This window comes from Carassius gibelio, chromosome B8, assembly GCF_023724105.1.
Source record: "Carassius gibelio isolate Cgi1373 ecotype wild population from Czech Republic chromosome B8, carGib1.2-hapl.c, whole genome shotgun sequence".
NCBI classification, from domain to species: Eukaryota; Metazoa; Chordata; class Actinopteri; order Cypriniformes; family Cyprinidae; genus Carassius; species Carassius gibelio.
In genome coordinates, this window is record NC_068403.1 from 13,772,779 (window position 1) to 13,791,813 (window position 19,035).

A 19,035-nucleotide genomic window follows, 5' to 3' on the forward strand; every position below is an offset into this window, starting at 1 on the left:
TAAACAGTCCAGGCATGAGTTGAATCCAAAACATCAATCCAAACATAAACTAAACATGAACACAGGGCAAGGGCATGAACTGACGGACATGAATTAACAAGGACTCCGTGACACATGCTAAGATAGACCGGGTTAAATACACAAGGAGAGACAAACGCTAATGGGAAATAGACAGAGTGTGATGATTGGTAACTAGTGACAGCTGGGTGCGATAATTAAGCAGAGAACGTGAGGAATGTGATCATAAAGTGACAGACACCGTGGGGAAGTTTTTTAGGTACTATAATTAACACTTCTGCTTTTTCAGAATTTAGCAGTAAGAAATTGCTCGTCATCCAGTTTTTTATATTGACTATTCATTCCATTAGTTTTTCAAATTGGTGTGTTTCACCGGGCCGCAAAGAAATATAGAGCTGAGTATCATCAGCATAACAGTGAAAGCTAACACCATGTTTCCTGGTGATATTTCACAAGGGTAACATATAAAGCATGAAGAGTAGCGGCCCTAGTACTGAGCCTTGAGGTACTCCATACATCTTCATTCACTGCTACGAACTGATGGTGGTCACATAAGTACGATTTAAACCATGCTAATGCACTTCTATTAATGCCAACAAAGTGTTCAAGTCTATGCAAAAGAATGTTGTGGTCAATTGTGTCAAACGCAGCCCTAAGATCCAATAAAACTAATAGAGATACACCCACAATCAGATGATAAGAGCAGATCATTTGTAACTCTAAGGAGAGCCGTCTCAGTACTATGATACGGTCTAAATCCTGACTGGAAATCCTCACATATACCATTTTTCTCTAGGAAGGAATATAATTGTGAGGATACCACCTTTTCTAGTATCTTGGACAGAAAAGGGAGATTCGAGATTGCTCTATAATTAACTAGTTCTTTGGGGTCAAATTGTGTTTTTTTTTTTTTTATAAGAGGCTTAATAACAGCCAGTTTGAAGGTTTTGGGGACATATCCTAATGACAATGAGGAATTAATAATATTCAGAAGAGGATCTATGACTTCTGGAAGCACCTCTTTTAGGAGCTTAGATGGGATAGGGTCTGCTCTCTTTAGGGTGCGAGTATGCTCATTATACCATGGTGTCAATCTGTTTTCCTTAACCCTCCTTAAGCGTAAAGGAGCAACTGTATTTAAAGTGCTAGAAAAGAGAGAGTCCATAGTTTCTGTTACATCATCAAGTTGTTCTGAGGTTTTGGATATGCTAAGGAATTTGGACACATCAGGAAGATAACTTAAAAAGCAGTCTTTTGTTGTAGAAGTGATGGTTCTTCCATACTTGTAACAAGAAGTAGAATTTACAATGTTGGCTATATGAAGTTTGCACAGAACTAAAAAATGATCTGAGATATCATCACTTGGCAGCATAATTGCAACACTATCAACATCAAATCCAGTATTAAATCTAGAGTATGATTTCGACAATGAGTACTGAAACGTGTTGTCTAACCCCAGTAGAGTTCAGAATGTCTATAAATAATGATCCCAATGCATCTTTTTCATTATCAACATGGATATTAAAATCACCAACTATTAAAACTTTATCTGCAGCCAGAACTAACTCGGATGTAAAATCACCGAACTCTTTAATAAAGTCTGTATGGTGCCCTGGTGGCCTGTATACAGTAGCCAGTACAAACATAACAGAGGATTTATCATTAACATTTGTTTCTCTGGATAATGTTATATGAAGCACCATTACTTCAGACGAGTTATACTTGAAGCCTGCCCTCTGAGAAATCCTGAAAACATTGTTATAAATTGAAGCAACACCTCCCCCTTTGCCTTTTAGGCGCGGCTCATGAGTATAACACTAATCTTGGGGGGTGGACTCATTTAAAATAATGTAATCATCAGGTTTTAGCCAGGTTTCTGTAAAACAGAGCACATGTATATTATGATCAGTGATCATATTATTTACGAAAAGTGTTTTCGTAGAAAGGGATCTGATAATTAATAAGCCAAGCTTTATCATTTGTTTATCCATATTGCATCTGTTTTTTATTTGTTGAACCTCAATTAAATTGTTAATCTTAACTTGGTTTGGACGTTTTTTGTATTTTCTAGTTCGGGGAACTGACACAGTCTAGGTGAAAGAGTAAAAAAATCCCCCATACTGTTATAAATTTCAAGCATGATCATTCTTCAGTGTTCTAATGCCTGGATGTCTTTTTTCTACCATAGTATAATTTGTATTCATATATAAGCATACACATACATAAAAAAAACCCTCTGCCGAATCATGATTTTAAACTATTTTATGGAAGACTCAGACCAGGGCTTCCCTAGACACAGACACATGTCCACTCCTCCACACAGGAGTTCATCTCCTCCCCTTTCCCGTCTCAGAACACAGGTGAGCTCTGAATGTTTTCTCACACAAGCTGGACAGCTTCACTTAACACATTAACAAACGAATGAATGAGGACTCTCTGACCTCAGGATACCACTGTTGCTACACTTAGAGACTTTTTTCATTTCTCAAGGTTTCTCTTTATCCCACAGGTGTGAGTATTTTCTCTTTACTGCTTGAATACAAGCGTGTGTTTGAATAAGGGTGTGTAGGGAGGTTCATTCTGTTTCAATACCAATAAAGTTTTATCCTACAGGAGTCATGTAACCAAAACTTGCCTCACAGGATTAACTTCCCTTGTTTTACAGTTTCTGTAAGATTGTTTTTATTCACATCATGCATTATTTCACACCAGTTGTTAATTTTGGCAGTGAATTGATGGTTTGTCATGAGTACCTTTGGCATTAACTTATTTTCCATATTTTTCCATATTTTACATCATGGATGATGGTACTCTGTTAAAGTACACTTCAGTTGAACTGTATATCTCTTGTCTTGCTTTCACTTTAAACAACACAAAATAGATTGTGCAGAGTATGATGGTCTTTAATATAGTGTTTTAAATGGAGCATTAATTAATATGTGGCTCTAAAGCTAAATATATTTCTGATATTTTAATCTTCACCGACTTATTTTGCTAGTAGCTTGACCTTTAAAGACTGTAGTTCTGTGCTTGCCAAGCTTTAGCAAGACTTAAAGTATTCAGGGAATCATGATTCAAAACCCAAATATAGCAGAGAATGAATACAGACATTTTCTCTTATAAGGCTACTGCCCGTATCCTGAACGGAAGATTAAGATCTAAGTATTTCTTGACGTACAAGAACTGGCAAATTTTTCACAATGTTTCCTTGTCATGCCGAGAGTGCAAGCTTAAAAAAAATTTCATCAGCCATGCTATTTGTACTAAAAGATGCCTATATGATATACAAATACAATATTAGACTTTTTTATAATAATAACATGTGACTCACACTGTGGTGTGTCCATCAACACTATAGCTTCATGCTTAAAGGGTTACTCCACCACAAAATGAATTTTTTTTCAATAATCACCATGTCGTTCCAAACCAGTAAAAGCTCCGTTCTTCTTAGGAACACAATTTAAGAGATTTTGGATGAAAACCTGGAGGCTTGAGACTGTCCCAGTAGCCGTGTTTCCACTATCGAGCTAAGACCGGGCGTGCTAGTGCGTGCCAGGGCCAGTCGCGTTTCCAATGTCACTTCCGGGGCTTGATCGTGCCTCGCCGGGGCTTCCTCGGGGCCAACGGCCAGGGTTTTTTGGCCCGACGAAAACCTTGGGCCAAAGCGGGCCAGCTGGGGCTAGAGGATGGGTTATGAACAAAGGTGGAGTTTCTCCGAGTCTAGAGAGCGTCAGCGCGGATCATTTCAGAACCGCTTGGAGAAATCAGACGTCAGCTTCTTATTCTCTATCACAATTGTGTATTTATTAAGTAACATTTTATCTGTCGTCTCGTTTCAAGAGTTTAGCTCCACGTTGCATATCATCAAAATATAATAATGATTTTTGTTCAGGAGCTTTTATAAAAATAGCAAGTCTGCGCTGCGGATCATTTCAGAAAGATAACAGCTTTAACACGAGCATTAAACACTTTTTTAAATAAGTCGAGCTCAAAACTCTCTTTCAGTCAGCAGCGAGTGTTTGAAATAACTTAATCCAATGTGGATTATAATCACTAAATAAGGCAGAAATATTTATAAGCGATGAAAAAGATATGCACGCTAAACATGTTACCATATGCCTGCCTTTCCACCGAAATTACCCGGAACATTTGTACCAGGAACTTTATTTCCCAGGAACTTTTTTCCCCCCAGACCTGTTGCTTTCTGCGTTTCCACCGCGGTGTAAAATACCAGGTAGATTAGGCAAACAAACTGGTGACGTAGGTCTGCGCGTGTTTCTCAATACAAAGTACCGCTGATAAAAAAAAAAAAAAAAAAGTAAGCTGATTTTGGACGTGCATCCTCGGTAGTTGGTTCAGACTTTGTGCATTCGTCTCGGGAGTGTGATGTCCGCGACGACGCAAGTCCGGTAAATCTATAAACAGCAGCGTACTTGATAACTTCAGTCTGCTCGTCTTGGCTACTGCAATTTTCCTTACTGTATATTTACAATAAAACGAAATAGGATATCAAATACCACTGCCTCCTTTCGTTTTCATTTGAGCATAATAACAACTGCAGAAATGTACTTAGTTCAGGGAAATGTGTATATGCAGCCATTACAATGAAACGAAATATTATATAAATTTGCCTTTTTTATTTTCATTTTAACATATAGATGAATGAAAACAGACCAAATAAAACCTGTTAGATTTACCCCGCAGCTGAATTATATTTTATGTTTAACCACTAAAGACACATCAGAGCCAGCGGCACATATCAGGAGGTCTATCCCAGGAAAGGCTGCTCTCTGCGGATACATGAGGACTGAGCTCCCGCTGATTGCGTGGAGCTCACCGTCTCAGAGATCGGCGAAACACATTTTTAAATAGACGCTGTCTTTATAAATAAACAACAGATTTGAGTTTCAAACAACTACATTCTCGCCTGAAATACTTTTAAAATTACATTTCATGACACAATAACAGTAATATTTTGAAAATGTTGATCCAAATAAATGGTGGTTTGATCTCGGGTTGTTTTCACTTTGTGGTGAATTCTGTGTGTTCTGCATCTGCACTGATTAGTTGTGGGCGTCTCCGTTTATTGTATCAGCAACAGCTGCCACTCATTACTCATCTCCTATATAATGGCTTGTCTCACGTCTTGTGTTTGTGAGATCGTTGTTTCATGTCGTTGTGTTACCCCCGTCTGGCTTTAGTGTTAGTTTGCGTTTGGATGTCTGTGTTTTTCCCTAGAACCTCATCCACTCTCCGCACGATCACTCAGCCACGGACACTTACCTTCGGCTCTATTCCCCGCAGTTCCTGTGCCACTTTCTCCTGCTGCCTCACGCCACCAAGACCCGGACTTCCCACCTACACTCCACTTCAGGCTGGATTTCTCACCAACCACCGTCTCCCTGGAGTGTTATCGTCCCATCTTCTTTGTGTGTCATTGTTCTACTTGTCTTCTTCTCATTAAATCCTGTTAACTCGCATTTGTTTCCGGACTGTCTTTCACCAGCCGTCACAGAACGATCTCAACCAACATGGAAGCAGCGAGCACCAACACCTTCACCGATTTCCTGCACCATAGCGTCAAGAGAATGGATCAGCAGCAGGAGAGCATCTCGAACACCGGACGCGCTGTCCAAGCGCTAGTGGCACAGGTGTCCAAGCTCACCCAGCAGATCCATCAGCTCACGTCTCCCACTGCGCCCATCGCCCCGCCTGCGCCGACCGTTCCCCCGGGGATTCCCCAGGACCACTTCCGGCCTGAGCCGCAACTTCCGGAGCCGGAGAGTTACGCTGGTGAGCCAACTTATTGCAGTACATTCCTTAACAAGTGCTCTATGCATTTTGCCCTGCAGCCCCGCACTTTCGCCACCGAAGAATCCAAGGTAGCGTTCATGCTCACACTCTTATCGGGCAAGGCTGCCTTATGGGGAATGGCGGTGTGGGAGAATCAACATCCGTGCTGTGCCTCGTTCCACCTCCTTTCTGACGAGATGAAGAGAGTTTTCGACCGGGCCGCGACCGGCAGGGAGGCCGCCCATCGCCTCTCGGAACTCCGTCAAGGACATTCATCGGTCACAGAATATTCCATCGAGTTCCGTATCCTGGCGGCCGCGTGCCAGTGGAACGAGGCGGCGCAGTGGGATAAATTCCAGCATGGGTTATCCGACCGTGTGCAGCAGGAGATCTACCTCCTCGAGCTGCCCCCTACCCTCAACGAACTCATCGACCTGGCGTTGCGGGTGGAGGCCAGGTTTAATCGCCTGGGCCGCCAACACAGTCCTTCCAGACCTCCATTCTCTCCTGGTAGGGGGCGCTTGAGTCGAGAGAACACGGTCGGCTCTGTCGACGATCACGAGCCCATGCAGGTGGGTTGAGCTCGGCTGTCCCGGAGGGAGAGGGAACGGCGGAGGTCCCAAGGACTATGTTTATACTGTGGAGACTTTGATCATAACATCTACTCTTGCCCGGTTAAAGGACCCAGCCCGGTAGTAAACCTGAGGCTACTATCGGGTGGGATCTCCGCTGAGAAGTCCTCACCTATATCATCGACCCTCCTTCCGGTGAAACTGCGGTGGAGAAATCAACATCACGAGAGTCACGCCCTTCTGGACTCCGGAGCCGAAGGTAACTTCATGGATTCTTCACTTGCACATCACCTGAACATTCCTGTCCTTCCTGTGTCTCTCCCCATCCATGTCACCGCACTCAACGGCCAGGAACTGCCTCCCGTCACCCACCATACTGAACCCATCACACTCATCACATCCGGCAATCATCAAAAAACCATATCCTTTTTTCTCATGGACTCCCCTGTTGCTCCCATTGTTTTAGGTCACCCCTGGTTGTCCAAACATAATCCACGAGTGGAATGGGGTTCGAACACTATCACATTGTGGAGCGAAAGTTGTCATGAGTCTTGTTTGGTTTCTGCCTGTCCTGTTGTTCCTGTGTCTGTCTTTCAGAAGGAGACCATGGCGTTGCCAAACGTGCCCGTAGAGTATTTGGACCTGAAGGAGGTGTTCAGTAAGTCCCGGGCTGCTTCTCTTCCTCCGCATCGTCCCTATGACTGTGCCATAGACTTAGTGTCAGGTAAATCTCCGCCTAAAGGCAAGTTATACTCTCTTTCTATTCCTGAGAGGGAGGCCATGGAGAAATACATTTCTGATTCCCTAGACTCTGGATTCATCCGTCCTTCCTCATCTCCAGCTGGGGCGGGGTTCTTTTTTGTGGGTAAGAAGGATGGTTCTCTGCGACCTTGTATCGATTACTGGGAGCTGAACAACATTACTATTAAGAATACTTATCCATTACCACTCATGTCTTCAGCTTTCGAGAGGTTGCAGGGAGCATCGGTATTCACAAAATTGGATTTACGTAACGCTTATCATTTGGTCCGCATCAGGAAGGGGGATGAATGGAAAACTGCCTTTAATACCCCTAGAGGGCATTTTGAATATTTGGTTATGCCGTTCGGGCTTTCCAACTCGCCCAGAGTTTTCCAAGCACTCGTGAATGACGTGTTGAGAGATATGGTAGATCAGTTTATATATGTTTACCTGGATGACATACTGATTTTTTCTTCATCTCTCCAGGAACATGTCCAACATGTCAGACGAGTGCTCCAGAGGTTACTAGAGAATGGGCTTTTTGTCAAGGCGGAGAAGTGCGTATTCCATGCACAGTCGGTCCCCTTCCTAGGGTTTATCGTGTCGTCTGAGGGAATACGAATGGACCCTGACAAGGTAAAGGCTGTGATAGATTGGCCATCTCCAGATTCCCGTAAGGCCCTACAGCGGTTTCTGGGGTTCGCCAATTTCTATCGGCGTTTTATTCGTAATTACAGCCAACTAGCCTCACCTCTGACAGCCTTGACCTCCCCCAGTACTCCGTTCAGGTGGTCTGACGCAGCTGAAACTGTGTTTTCCAACCTAAAGAGCCGCTTTGTTTCGGCTCCCATCCTTGTCGCCCCTGATCCCACACGGCAGTTCGTAGTGGAGGTCGACGCATCAGAGGTGGGGGTAGGAGCAGTGTTGTCCCAACGTGCTGCTTCAGACGATAAGGTCCACCCTTGCGCGTTTTTCTCTCATCGATTATCTCCTGCCGAACGTAATTATGACATTGGCAATAGAGAGTTGTTGGAGGTCAAATTAGCGTTGGAGGAGTGGTGCCACTGGTTAGAGGGTTCAGGGGTTCCCTTTATTGTTTGGACCGATCATAAGAATTTAGAATACATTAGAACTGCTAAAAGACTCAATTCCAGGCAGGCTCGGTGGGCACTTTTTTTCGGTCGTTTTGATTTTACCCTATCGTACCGCCCGGGTTCCAAGAACGTTGAACCCGATTCTTTGTCACGTCTTTTTGATCCCTACGCCCGTCTCGTTACTCCTGAGTGTATTTTGCCTGAGAGATTAGTTGTCTCAGCACTCGTATGGGAGGTTGAGTCGAAGGTCAAGACGGCCTTAGAAGGGGTAACGCCTCCGTCCGGTTGCCCACCGAACCGCTTATTTGTGCCGGAGGAGTTAAGGTCCGAAGTTGTCCGGTGGGGTCATTGTTCCAACATGGCTTGTCATCCAGGGATAAGTAGAACTAATGGGTTGGTTAGACAACGATTCTGGTGGCCACGTATGGCTCGCAACGTCCGCGATTTTGTTTTGGCTTGCTCAGTGTGTGCCAGTGGTAAGTCATCTAACCGACCTCCTGATGGGCTCCTTCAACCGCTGTCTGTCCCTTCGAGACCCTAGTCACATATCGCTCCAGATTTTGTTACCGCCCTCCCGCCCTCTAATGGCATGACAGTCGTTTTGACTGTAGTGGACCGGTTCTCGAAGGCAGCACATTTCATTCCCTTGCCCAAATTACCGACAGCCAAGGAGACAGCGGTTACTGTGTTAGATCACGTCTTTCGGCTTCATGGCCTCCCGGTAGACGTGGTCTCAGACAGGGGATCCCAGTTTATATCCAAATTTTGGAGAGAATTTTGCAAGTTATTAGGAGCGACAGTTAGCTTGTCGTCGGGTTATCATCCCCAAAGCAACAGACAGTCTGAGCGAACCAACCAAGATTTAGAGAGGACGTTGAGATGTTTGGTCTCCAAGAATCCTTCTTCCTGGAGTCAACAACTCTCTATGGTGGAGTAGGCCCACAATTCGTTGCCAGTGTCAGCAACGGGCCTCTCTCCGTTCCAGTGTAGTGTAGGGTACCAGCCACCAGCTTTTCCCAGTCTGGAGTCTGAAGTCGCGGTCCCCTCTGCTCACGCGTTTGTCCAGAGGTGCCACCGCACCTGGACCAGAGCCTGTGAGACTCTGCTCCGGGTGAGGGAGCGCACTAAGGCCAAGGCCGATCGCCACCGGTCAAAGCCTCCCGTCTACGTCGTGGGTCAAAAAGTGTGGCTTTCTACCAGTAACATTCCATTGCGATCCGTTTCGAACAAATTAGCTCCCAAATTTATCGGCCCGTTCACTATCACCAAGATCATTAGTCCGGTGACAGTCCGCCTCAAACTACCTCCTGCGTACAAGAGGATACACCCCGCCTTTCATGTGTCCAAAATTAAACCTGTGTTTTATGCACGTATTAATCCGCCTACTCCGGTTCCCCCGCCGCCGCGTCTTGTAGAAGGGGAACCAGCATATTCGGTTAATCGTATTCTGGACTCGAGACGGAGGGGACGAGGATTCCAGTATCTGGTGGACTGGGAAGGTTACGGTCCGGAGGAGAGGAGTTGGGTACCTGCTAGGGACATATTGGATCACTCCCTTATTGATGAATTCAATCAGCAGGTAGGCCCTTCTGGGAACTCCAGGAGGAGTTCTTAGAGGGGGGGGTACTGTCACGGTTGGTAAACCGTGATCTCGGGTTGTTTTCACTTTGTGGTGAATTCTGTGTGTTCTGCGTCTGCACTGATTAGTTGTGGGCGTCTCCGTTTATTGTATCAGCAACAGCTGCCACTCATTACTCATCTCCTATATAATGGCTTGTCTCACGTCTTGTGTTTGTGAGATCGTTGTTTCATGTCGTTGTGTTACCCCCGTCTGGCTTTAGTGTTAGTTTGCGTTTGGATGTCTGTGTTTTTCCCTAGAACCTCATCCACTCTCCGCACGATCACTCAGACACGGACACTTACCTTCGGCTCTATTCCCCGCAGTTCCTGTGCCAACTCTCTCCTGCTGCCTCACGCCACCAAGACCCGGACTTCCCACCTACACTCCACTTCAGGCTGGATTTCTCACCAACCACCGTCTCCCTGGAGTGTTATCGTCCCATCGTCTTTGTGTGTCATTGTTCTACTTGTCTTCTTCTCATTAAATCCTGTTAACTCGCATTTGTTTCCGGACTGTCTTTCACCAGCCGTCACATGGTTGAACTCAACCAATGCTGCGTGAACTCAACCAATCAGCATGTTTAGCACCAAAGTCCCGCCCCCGAAAGTTCCGGAACTTTAAAAAAGTACCACCTCGCCAGCAGGGACTTTCTGGGGGGCATTTTTTTACCCGGAACTTTTATTTAGTTCCTGGTTCCTGCGGTGGAAACACACCAAGTACCGGACCAAGTCCCTAGTTCCTGGGTAAAGTTCCTGCGGTGGAAACGCGGCTATAGTAAACATATGACAGCTTGAAGAAATCAGACATCAGCTTCTTATTCTCTATCACAATCGTGTATTTATTAAGTAACTTATATTATCTGTCACAAGCCTTGTCTCGAGAGTTTATCTATCGTTGCCTATCATAAAAGAATATAGCCTAATAATGTTTTTTGTTCAGGAGCTTTTATAGACGGTTTCAACGGCATCAACATAAACAAACGTTAATTTTGCAAAACTTTAACAAACTTTTGTGGACCTAACTTAACTTCCGGTAGACTCCAAATAGAATCAATAACAACAGTCAAGTCCCTCTAGAGTAGATATTTTTTTATAACAAACAAAATATGTTTGCTGCGTGGATCAGGCGGACTTAATGAAAATGCAAATTCATTCTTTGCCAGCAAGAGATGTTTTAAAGCATAGACATAAAGCGCGAGAAATAGAGGTTTCCCCAGTAACAGCTGTAAACAAAGCAGAGCTGGTACGCTCAGACGCTGCTTTATCAGGCATATAACATTCAAGTCCTACTTCAGAAATACAGCGATATAAAAACAACTGTGCCTCCTTTTGATATTTAAACATAAATGAAAGGAATTATTATTATTAAACGTGCAGTACGTTACGTAATGTTACGTTACTCATGTTTATTTAACGAAGCCTTTTTGAAAATCGATCAGTTTTAAAATTGTGTTGAGTCTCCAAAAATAAATAACTGTATGGAAAACACATCCTGCAGCACAACCACCTGAGCCCAACTTCAGTCAACTCATCACCTTGCCTTTAACTGCGTTTGTAGATGGCACCGCAGCCAGACCGATATAACACAGACCGGAAGTTAACTTAGGTCCAGGCGCGTGCGCCCGATGAAACCGTCATAAAATAAAATAGAGATATTATCATTCATTCTAAATATGACGGCTACTGTGGCTTCAAATGAACAGAAACAGACTAGACTGAATAAGCAGGCTATTTTCATAAGTGTTAAAAATAAATAAAATAGAAATAAGTGTATTTATGTGTGATTAATTTTGAGTCCTGATAAATTAAATCAATTCTATAGTTAAAACATCGATGCTTTTGAATGTGAATATATAACAAAGCATGCAAACAAACGGCCGCTTTTATCATGTTCATGTGTGATCGCGCATGTTCCAGTGACTTATTTCTTAGTTTTCTGATAACTTCTCTTTGATGGTGAAATGATGAGGTTGCATGACGTTGTTCTGAGAGGCGTGTAAAGGGCGTGTTTTAGTGACGTGCAGCGGTGCTTCAAGCTCCACTGTGGAAACCCTGGGCTATTCTGGCCTCGTGCTACTGGCCCGGGGCTATGAGCCCCGCCCGGCCCGCTTTAAGCCCTGGCTCGCACTGGCCCGACAGTGGAAATTAGGCTATAGATTGCCAAGTAAATAACAGTGTCAAGGTTAATAAAAGGTATGAAAAGTTGTCATCAGAATACTCCATCTACAATCAGACATGCAATCTGAGTTAAATGAAGCGACAGGAAAATGTTTGCAAAAATAACGACTTTATTCAATAATTCCTTTGTCAACAGTCTCCTCTGCGTCACTCCATATCACCGTTCTGCGTGTGTTCTTCTGTGTCATCTGCGCCACAAGGATGCACTGTTTCTATGTTTATGTAGAAGAGCATATGCAGCACAGTATTTACTTGGCAGTCTATGGGACAGTCTCAAGCCTCCAGGTTTTCATCCAAAATATCTTAAATTGTGTTCTGAAGACAAACTAATGTTTTACGGGTTTGAAACGACATGGGGGTAAGTGATTAATGACTACATTTTCATTTTAGGGTGAAGTGTCTCTTTAATAACCTTTGTGAAACAGATGAGTTCTTAAATTGTATTCAGTGTGCACTTTAGTGTACTTCAAATTGTTAAAAAGTATTATTTTTAAAGAAAATATAAAATGAATGAAATAAAAGGCAATTTTTATGACTTGTAAATACATATTAAGTACTTGATTGTAATTGTTAATTGTTAGTTGACCTATAGGCCTGTAATACTTAGAGAATACTTAGAGAAAGCTGTTACCATAGGGCCATGCTAAACAGTAAAACCTTGACCTCCTGGTTAATCATCCAGACCAACTGAAACAGCAACAATGGCTTAAACAAAATTAAGAATTTGGAGGCAGAGTTATCCATTCACCTGACAAATGGCAATTGTGTACAGGAAACCTGTGTGAAAACAGTCAGCAGAATTTTCAGTAGCATGATACTCTTCTTATTTGGGAAGATCTGAATATATTTAGTTTTTATATAGTATGTAATTGCACCTCCCACATATTAAAATGATAGTGTATTTTTACTTTGTTTAAAGTAATCAAGCTTTAAAAACACAAAGCATTGTAATGCCAGCCTGAATCTGATGATGAAGAGGAACAATATGCACACAGACACTCACAGCTGTTTTCTATCAAGGCTAATCTTTCCATTAGGTGTTTTTTAGCATGCAGTAACGCTCTGCAGAATGTTTTTACCATTACGTTTCCCCTGTCTTGTCCTCGACCTTAATATTATTTACATGAAGGATATGGTCCTGTTGAAAGTTATTGTCACTGATCTCAATGCTTAAGCAGATTTGAGCATGTACTGAATCTGCAATTTATGTTCTAGATTTTGGACATTTTTGAACAATTTTCAGCAAAGCACTCGTGTTTCATGTTGATTTCAGTTGTCAGTAAAATGATAATTTATCCCAGAACCTTTTCCTTGTGTTTCAGATTGTGTTGACAGAGCTTGAGCTTGCAGACAGTGTTCTTTGGAGGATTGTTAAGTGTTTTACAGTGTAAAATGGAACTACAGAATATATCAAACGGTCACTATGTTCTCAACTCTGACAGAAGTCTTGAGAATGGGTAAGTTTCAACTTCAAAACAAGAGGAACTTTTGCAAAAAAAAGTTACTGCTTTAAAAGTTCACAAATTTGACATGATATCATATCTTCTAGCTTGTAACTTTTTTTGCCAATTAATGCAAAGCTTGGTTTGAAAGATACTAGGGATCTGAAACTCAGGTGTTATTAGACTATCATTAAATCAGACCTCAATTTTCACTTGCATGTTGGTTTAGCTAGTAATATTATCTCATGTATGTTTTTTATATATAATATATTACACCAAATCAGTGTTTTATTAATATTTTAAATTAACTTTTTAAATTTTATATTTCATTTTTATCTTAGTGTAATATCTAGTAATATTATGTTTTATTAAATTTTGTTTTTAATAAAATATCATTTAAATATTTAGTTAAAGTTTTTATTTCCATTAGGATCAGTTCGTAATCGGTATGTTATCAGTTAGAAATTTTAGTACTTAAGCTTATTATACATGTTTTCATCTTATAATTTTTTTCAGCTTTATTAACATTTAAATTAACCATTTTGTTTTTAATAAAAAGCAATTCAGTAACCACTTGGTAATTTGAGCCTGCAACCACTGTTTTAAACGCATTTATTAATACAGCATTCACAAACCTGCTGCATTAATGCAATTAGAGATAAATCTTATATCTTGATGGTCCTCACCTGGTCAAAAAGAGAATCAGTAGCTTTTCCTGCATTTTGTTTTTAAACATTTTCAATGCAAGATGAAATAGAGCTCAAAACAGAGTAATTAAAATGTACCATTTGTTACTTTGCAAAATAAATAAATAAATCATTTTGCTTATATTACACAGATCTGATGCCCTCGAAAACATGACAGAGGGTGATACCTTCCTCCCCAGTAAGAGTAATGGAAAGACAGAAACTCAGTTTACAGATGTGAGTATCCAGATTTCAGAACTGCCTTCACAAAAACTTGCTGAATAAAGCTGGATGAAACTGATTCGAATGATGTAAAAGATTCACAAACATAGACCCTCTCTATATTACAGTTAAGTATAATGTGTAACAGTAGGAATTACTTGTAACTACTCTGTCCTAGTAATAGTTTGTGGCGTTAATACACAGAAAAAGTTAATCTACTATTTAAATTAAATTAACTTATTCAGATAAATAGACATACAATCCATGACTAACACAACATTCAACTTTTATCGCAGTTCAAGGAAAAGACTTCTTTCGGAATGTCTATTTTAAACCTCAGTAACGCCATTATAGGCAGTGGAATTCTGGGACTGGCTTATGCCATGGCCAACACCGGAATCATCCTTTTTGTGTAAGTCAAACTACAATTCCAATCAAGCATTTGCATTTAGGTTGATTTATGGTATAAATAGATAATAAAAATAAAGGTTATTGAAGGTGTGCTAGTAAAAATTAGTTCTAACAAATAAGTGTTTCTTTTATGTCATAAACATAATGAGTACTGTGTGTAAATTGTCTTTCTGGTATGTGCTCATACTTACAAATGTAAACAGAACATTTCAGGTTCTAGAGATGTTTAAGGGGCCGTTCACATATCGCGTCTTTTGCACGCTCAAGTTCGTTATTTCCAATGCAGGCTCGCAGTATGTGCGCTCATAATGGAAGCGACGCGGTGGTGCGTCCACACTGCATCGAGTTAAAAACATTTCAACTTTTCAGAATGCCGCAAGCGCACCGCGGGTCATGTGACAAGAACCATCCAATCAGCTTCATCCTTTCCCGTAACAACGTTGAAAGCTCAGCCAAGAAGAAGGAACAGCTGAATATAGTTGTATATGGATTGCCATTTTTAAATAAATTTAGTAGCAGAGCAACTGCAAGCGATTTTTAGAGCTGCAAATCCATTTATCTTTTGCTGAAATTTACGTGTCTTCATGGAGAGAGCACGTCATGGTTGCTTAGCAAAGGCAGAGCCTCAGGGGCACAACTGCCCGAGCGCTTTGGAAAGAAGGAGAAAGTGGCGGGCCTAGCTTTTTGCATGCGTTTTTAGGCGCGACATGTGAACGGCCCCTAATAAATCTCTCCTTGGCATTTGGCTACATTTTATTAATCTGTCTGTATCTCTTTCTGTCTGTCTGTCTGTATCTTTGTCTCTCTCTCTGTATGTCTGTCTGTATCAGTTCAACTTCAAATCAATTCAATTCAAATTTGCTTTATTGGCATGAATGTAAATGATACAATATTGCCAAAGCTTAGTATACATATGCGAAATAAATAAATAAATAAATAATATAACAATAATAATAAATATAGCTGCAAGCAGCAATTACGGGCCCAAACACTCCAGCGGCAAATTAAGGAGCTAAGAATGGCATGAAGGACCACAGTAGATGCAAAAGTGAGCAATTACAGCAATTTTAGGATAATTGAAATGGCTGAAAAATCATAAATACAACCACTAATAATACAATTAAATGGCCTATCACTTTTGACCAACAGGTGGCGCTGTAATCAAATCATTTTGGTTTGTTCTGTGTGAGATGACAATAACACACAAAAAGTTTAGTGTCAATATGCTAAAGCATTGCAGAGATACAGCCTGAGGTGTCATTTTGGCATGATGCCTCAAATTCGTCACGGTGGTATGCGAAAACCGTTTCGTGTATCGATACAAAATCCATAACATCTAGTCAGCACAGTCTAAAGATCATCTTTCAATTTTTTGGTGATTCATTGCAATAGGCTAATGCATTAAAAAGTTATTAGCATTTTTATAAGTGTAATTATTCAGGGTTAATGAATGGTTTATTACTCTTCTTGACCAATAGGTGGCCAAATTTATGTGGCATGGTCAGTTTGAGGTGACAATAACAGACACAAAGTTTGGTGCAAATATGTCAAAGATGTGTGCAGCCCCAAATGTATTTTGGCATCCTTCTAGCAAATTCATTGATGCGCTAAATGAGAACCGTTTTGTATATCGACACGAAATCCATAATTTCTGGCCAGCTTGGTCTGAAGATGATCCAAGTCACATTTGGTGAAAATCGGACTAACAGTTTAGGAGGAGTTTGAAAAAGTAAGATTTCAACATTAATCAAAATGGCGGACAGGAAGTATGGCCAATTTTGCCATAATTGGTATCGATGCTCTCAGCAAGAACCAAAGAATATAGGGAGAACATTTTCATTTCAATAGGCTAATATATTCATATATAAAAATATATTTTTGTGATATCTCATTATAACTTTTGACCAAAAGGCGGCGCTTCCACCAAACTTTTTGAATACCTTCAGGGCATGGAGCTTATTTTCGTAACGATACGATAATGCATTAAAAAAATACAGCATTTTAAAACATAATTCAAAATGGCTGACGCCTAAAAAGGCTGACACGGGAAAATTCGATATCATTCGACTCGACATGACTAACTGAATCTGAAGACACCAGTTGTGTGATTTTTGGCCAAATCATTCAGAAGTTATAAGCCAAAATATGCATTTTTCATATCTCCTGACCACTAGGTGGCGCTGAGTTGAAATACAGCAGGTTGTCTCAAATCATGGTTATTATAACACACACCAAGTTTGGTCTCAATATGCCAAACCGTTGCCGAGATATAGCCTCACATGCATTTTTGCATGCTTTCGTCAAATTTGTTCACTTGTCATTTGAGAACGGTTGGACGAATCAACTTTAATTCCTTGAACTTTAACTTTTTTCCAGCATTGTCTGAAGATGATCTGAGCCAATTTTCTTGAAAATTTGACTTACCATCTAGGACGAATGTTTTTAGAAAAACTTTTTTTTCCAATTTCTAATTTTGGGGTTCCTTCGACTTGGCATGAGCCAAGGATTCAGAGGAAAATTTCATTTTCTGGCTTACAGTTCAAAAGTTAATAGCATAAAAATGTTGAAATTTTGGACAAGTGGTGGCACTAGAGAGTTGGAGTTAGAGATCAAATTTGCTATAGTTAATGTTGGGACTTTCCTCTATCAGTGTGCCAAATTATACAGCTTTCCCACAGTCGGTTCTATGGGCTGCCATAGACTTGCGGCGGAAGAAAAAGGTAGAATAATAATAAGAAGAATCCTAATGGATAAAATAGGGGCCTACGCACCTTCGGTGCTTGGCCCCTAATTAAATTAACATCACAGTAATTGAACTGAATATTACAACTTAGAATATTATATCTTAGAATATTAAATTGTAACAAATTAAAATGTGTGAACATTTGATACCACAGTCTTTAACTTACATAGAAGCACACAAACATATTTAGGATCACTGTGGTGCACAGTAAGGTAACACACTGAGGTCACACACACACACACACACACACACACACACACACAAACACACGTTCACCTACTGTCTCTCAGGCTGTGGTACGTCCACATGTATCTCGCAGCCAATGCTGGCGTGTGTCCCTCTCCTAATATTATCTTTATTTGTTCTGTTTCTGGCTGTAAAGTTCTTTATTAAGTTGGTGAATTTGTTAAAGTAGAGGTCTCTTATGGACATGTATTTCTGAGAGTGAAGGAGGAAGTGGGTCTCTGTCTCGATCTCTCCTGTCTGACAGTGAGCACATACTCTTTGCTCTCTGGGTAACCGGGTAACTCATGTCTGCCGGTCTTGATGGCTAGACTGTGCTAGACTAGACTGTGATAGAGAAGAAAAAAGTTTTTTTAGTATAGTTTCTATTTCAACAGCTAAAACTACAAAAAAAAAAAAAAAAAACTTCCTGCCAGTCAAAAAAATCTGCAATATGCAAATAGGGGAAAGTGTTAGCAAATAAAACATGTCATTGACTTACTGTTTTGCATGCCTTTACTACGGAGTTATTTGTGTGTGTGTTTGTTTGTGTGTGTGTTTGTTTGTGTTTGTTTGTTTGTGTGTGTGTGTGTGTGTGTGTGTGTGTGTGTGTGTGTGTGTGTGTGTGTGTGTGTGTGTGTGAGAGAGAGAGATGGTGTTGTTGTTAGAAATGCACTCCCAGCTTGTCTAAAGCATCATTAATGAGATTAGAAGTTAGATTTGTGTCTCTGTCATCTCCTTGTCGACTGGTGATAATATCCCGATCAAACTGCATTTTGTGCCGCCTAATTATGATTACGTAAATTAGCAATACTGAAAGTCAAATGATCGGCTGATGAGTCTGTCAATCTATTAGAAATAATTTTGTGGGGAAAAGAATTCACTGAATATCCATCTACACAGGCTATTAAATTGTCAGTGGATTTTGTTTTGGAACTCTTTTTTTTTTACTCCACCAAAGACAGAAAGATGTACAGGTTTGGAACAAAATGAGGTGGTTATATTAAGATGAAAATCATTTTGGGTGGACTATTCTCACTGTCCACATGGGAAGTTGCTTTTTGCTGTTGTTGCTTGGTTTCATTATTTGTTTAACCTGTTTGCAGAATCCTGTTGCTATTCATCGCTGTTCTCTCTGCCTACTCGATACACCTGCTTCTGGAGTGTGCAGGAGTGGTTGGTGAGGAACTTTTTCTTTTTATCTTCAAGACAATCCTGATAACATCGCACCCTATGTTAAAATGTATCTTGACTTTTTTCTGAACTTTCCATTCTGTTTGTTTGTGTGTGTGT

The 19,035-nt window shown here is 41.0% G+C and overlaps 1 protein-coding gene across 3 annotated transcripts in view; it reads left to right on the forward strand.

Annotated features, from left to right (window-relative positions):
- The first annotated feature begins 13,353 nt into the window (after positions 1–13,353).
- The window catches only part of LOC127963013 (sodium-coupled neutral amino acid transporter 3), a 28,241-nt gene continuing 22,559 nt past the window's right edge, over positions 13,354–19,035 (forward strand). The window contains exons 1-4 of one of the 3 annotated variants that reach the window (XM_052562663.1): positions 13,354–13,473; positions 14,297–14,381; positions 14,663–14,778; positions 18,849–18,922. In XM_052562663.1, the coding sequence (XP_052418623.1) occupies positions 13,409–13,473; positions 14,297–14,381; positions 14,663–14,778; positions 18,849–18,922 (340 nt within the window). In that variant the 5' untranslated portion in view covers positions 13,354–13,408. The remainder of the gene's footprint in view (positions 13,474–14,296; positions 14,382–14,662; positions 14,779–18,848; positions 18,923–19,035) is intronic. The other 2 variants (XM_052562662.1, XM_052562661.1) reach the window with 2 other exon arrangements.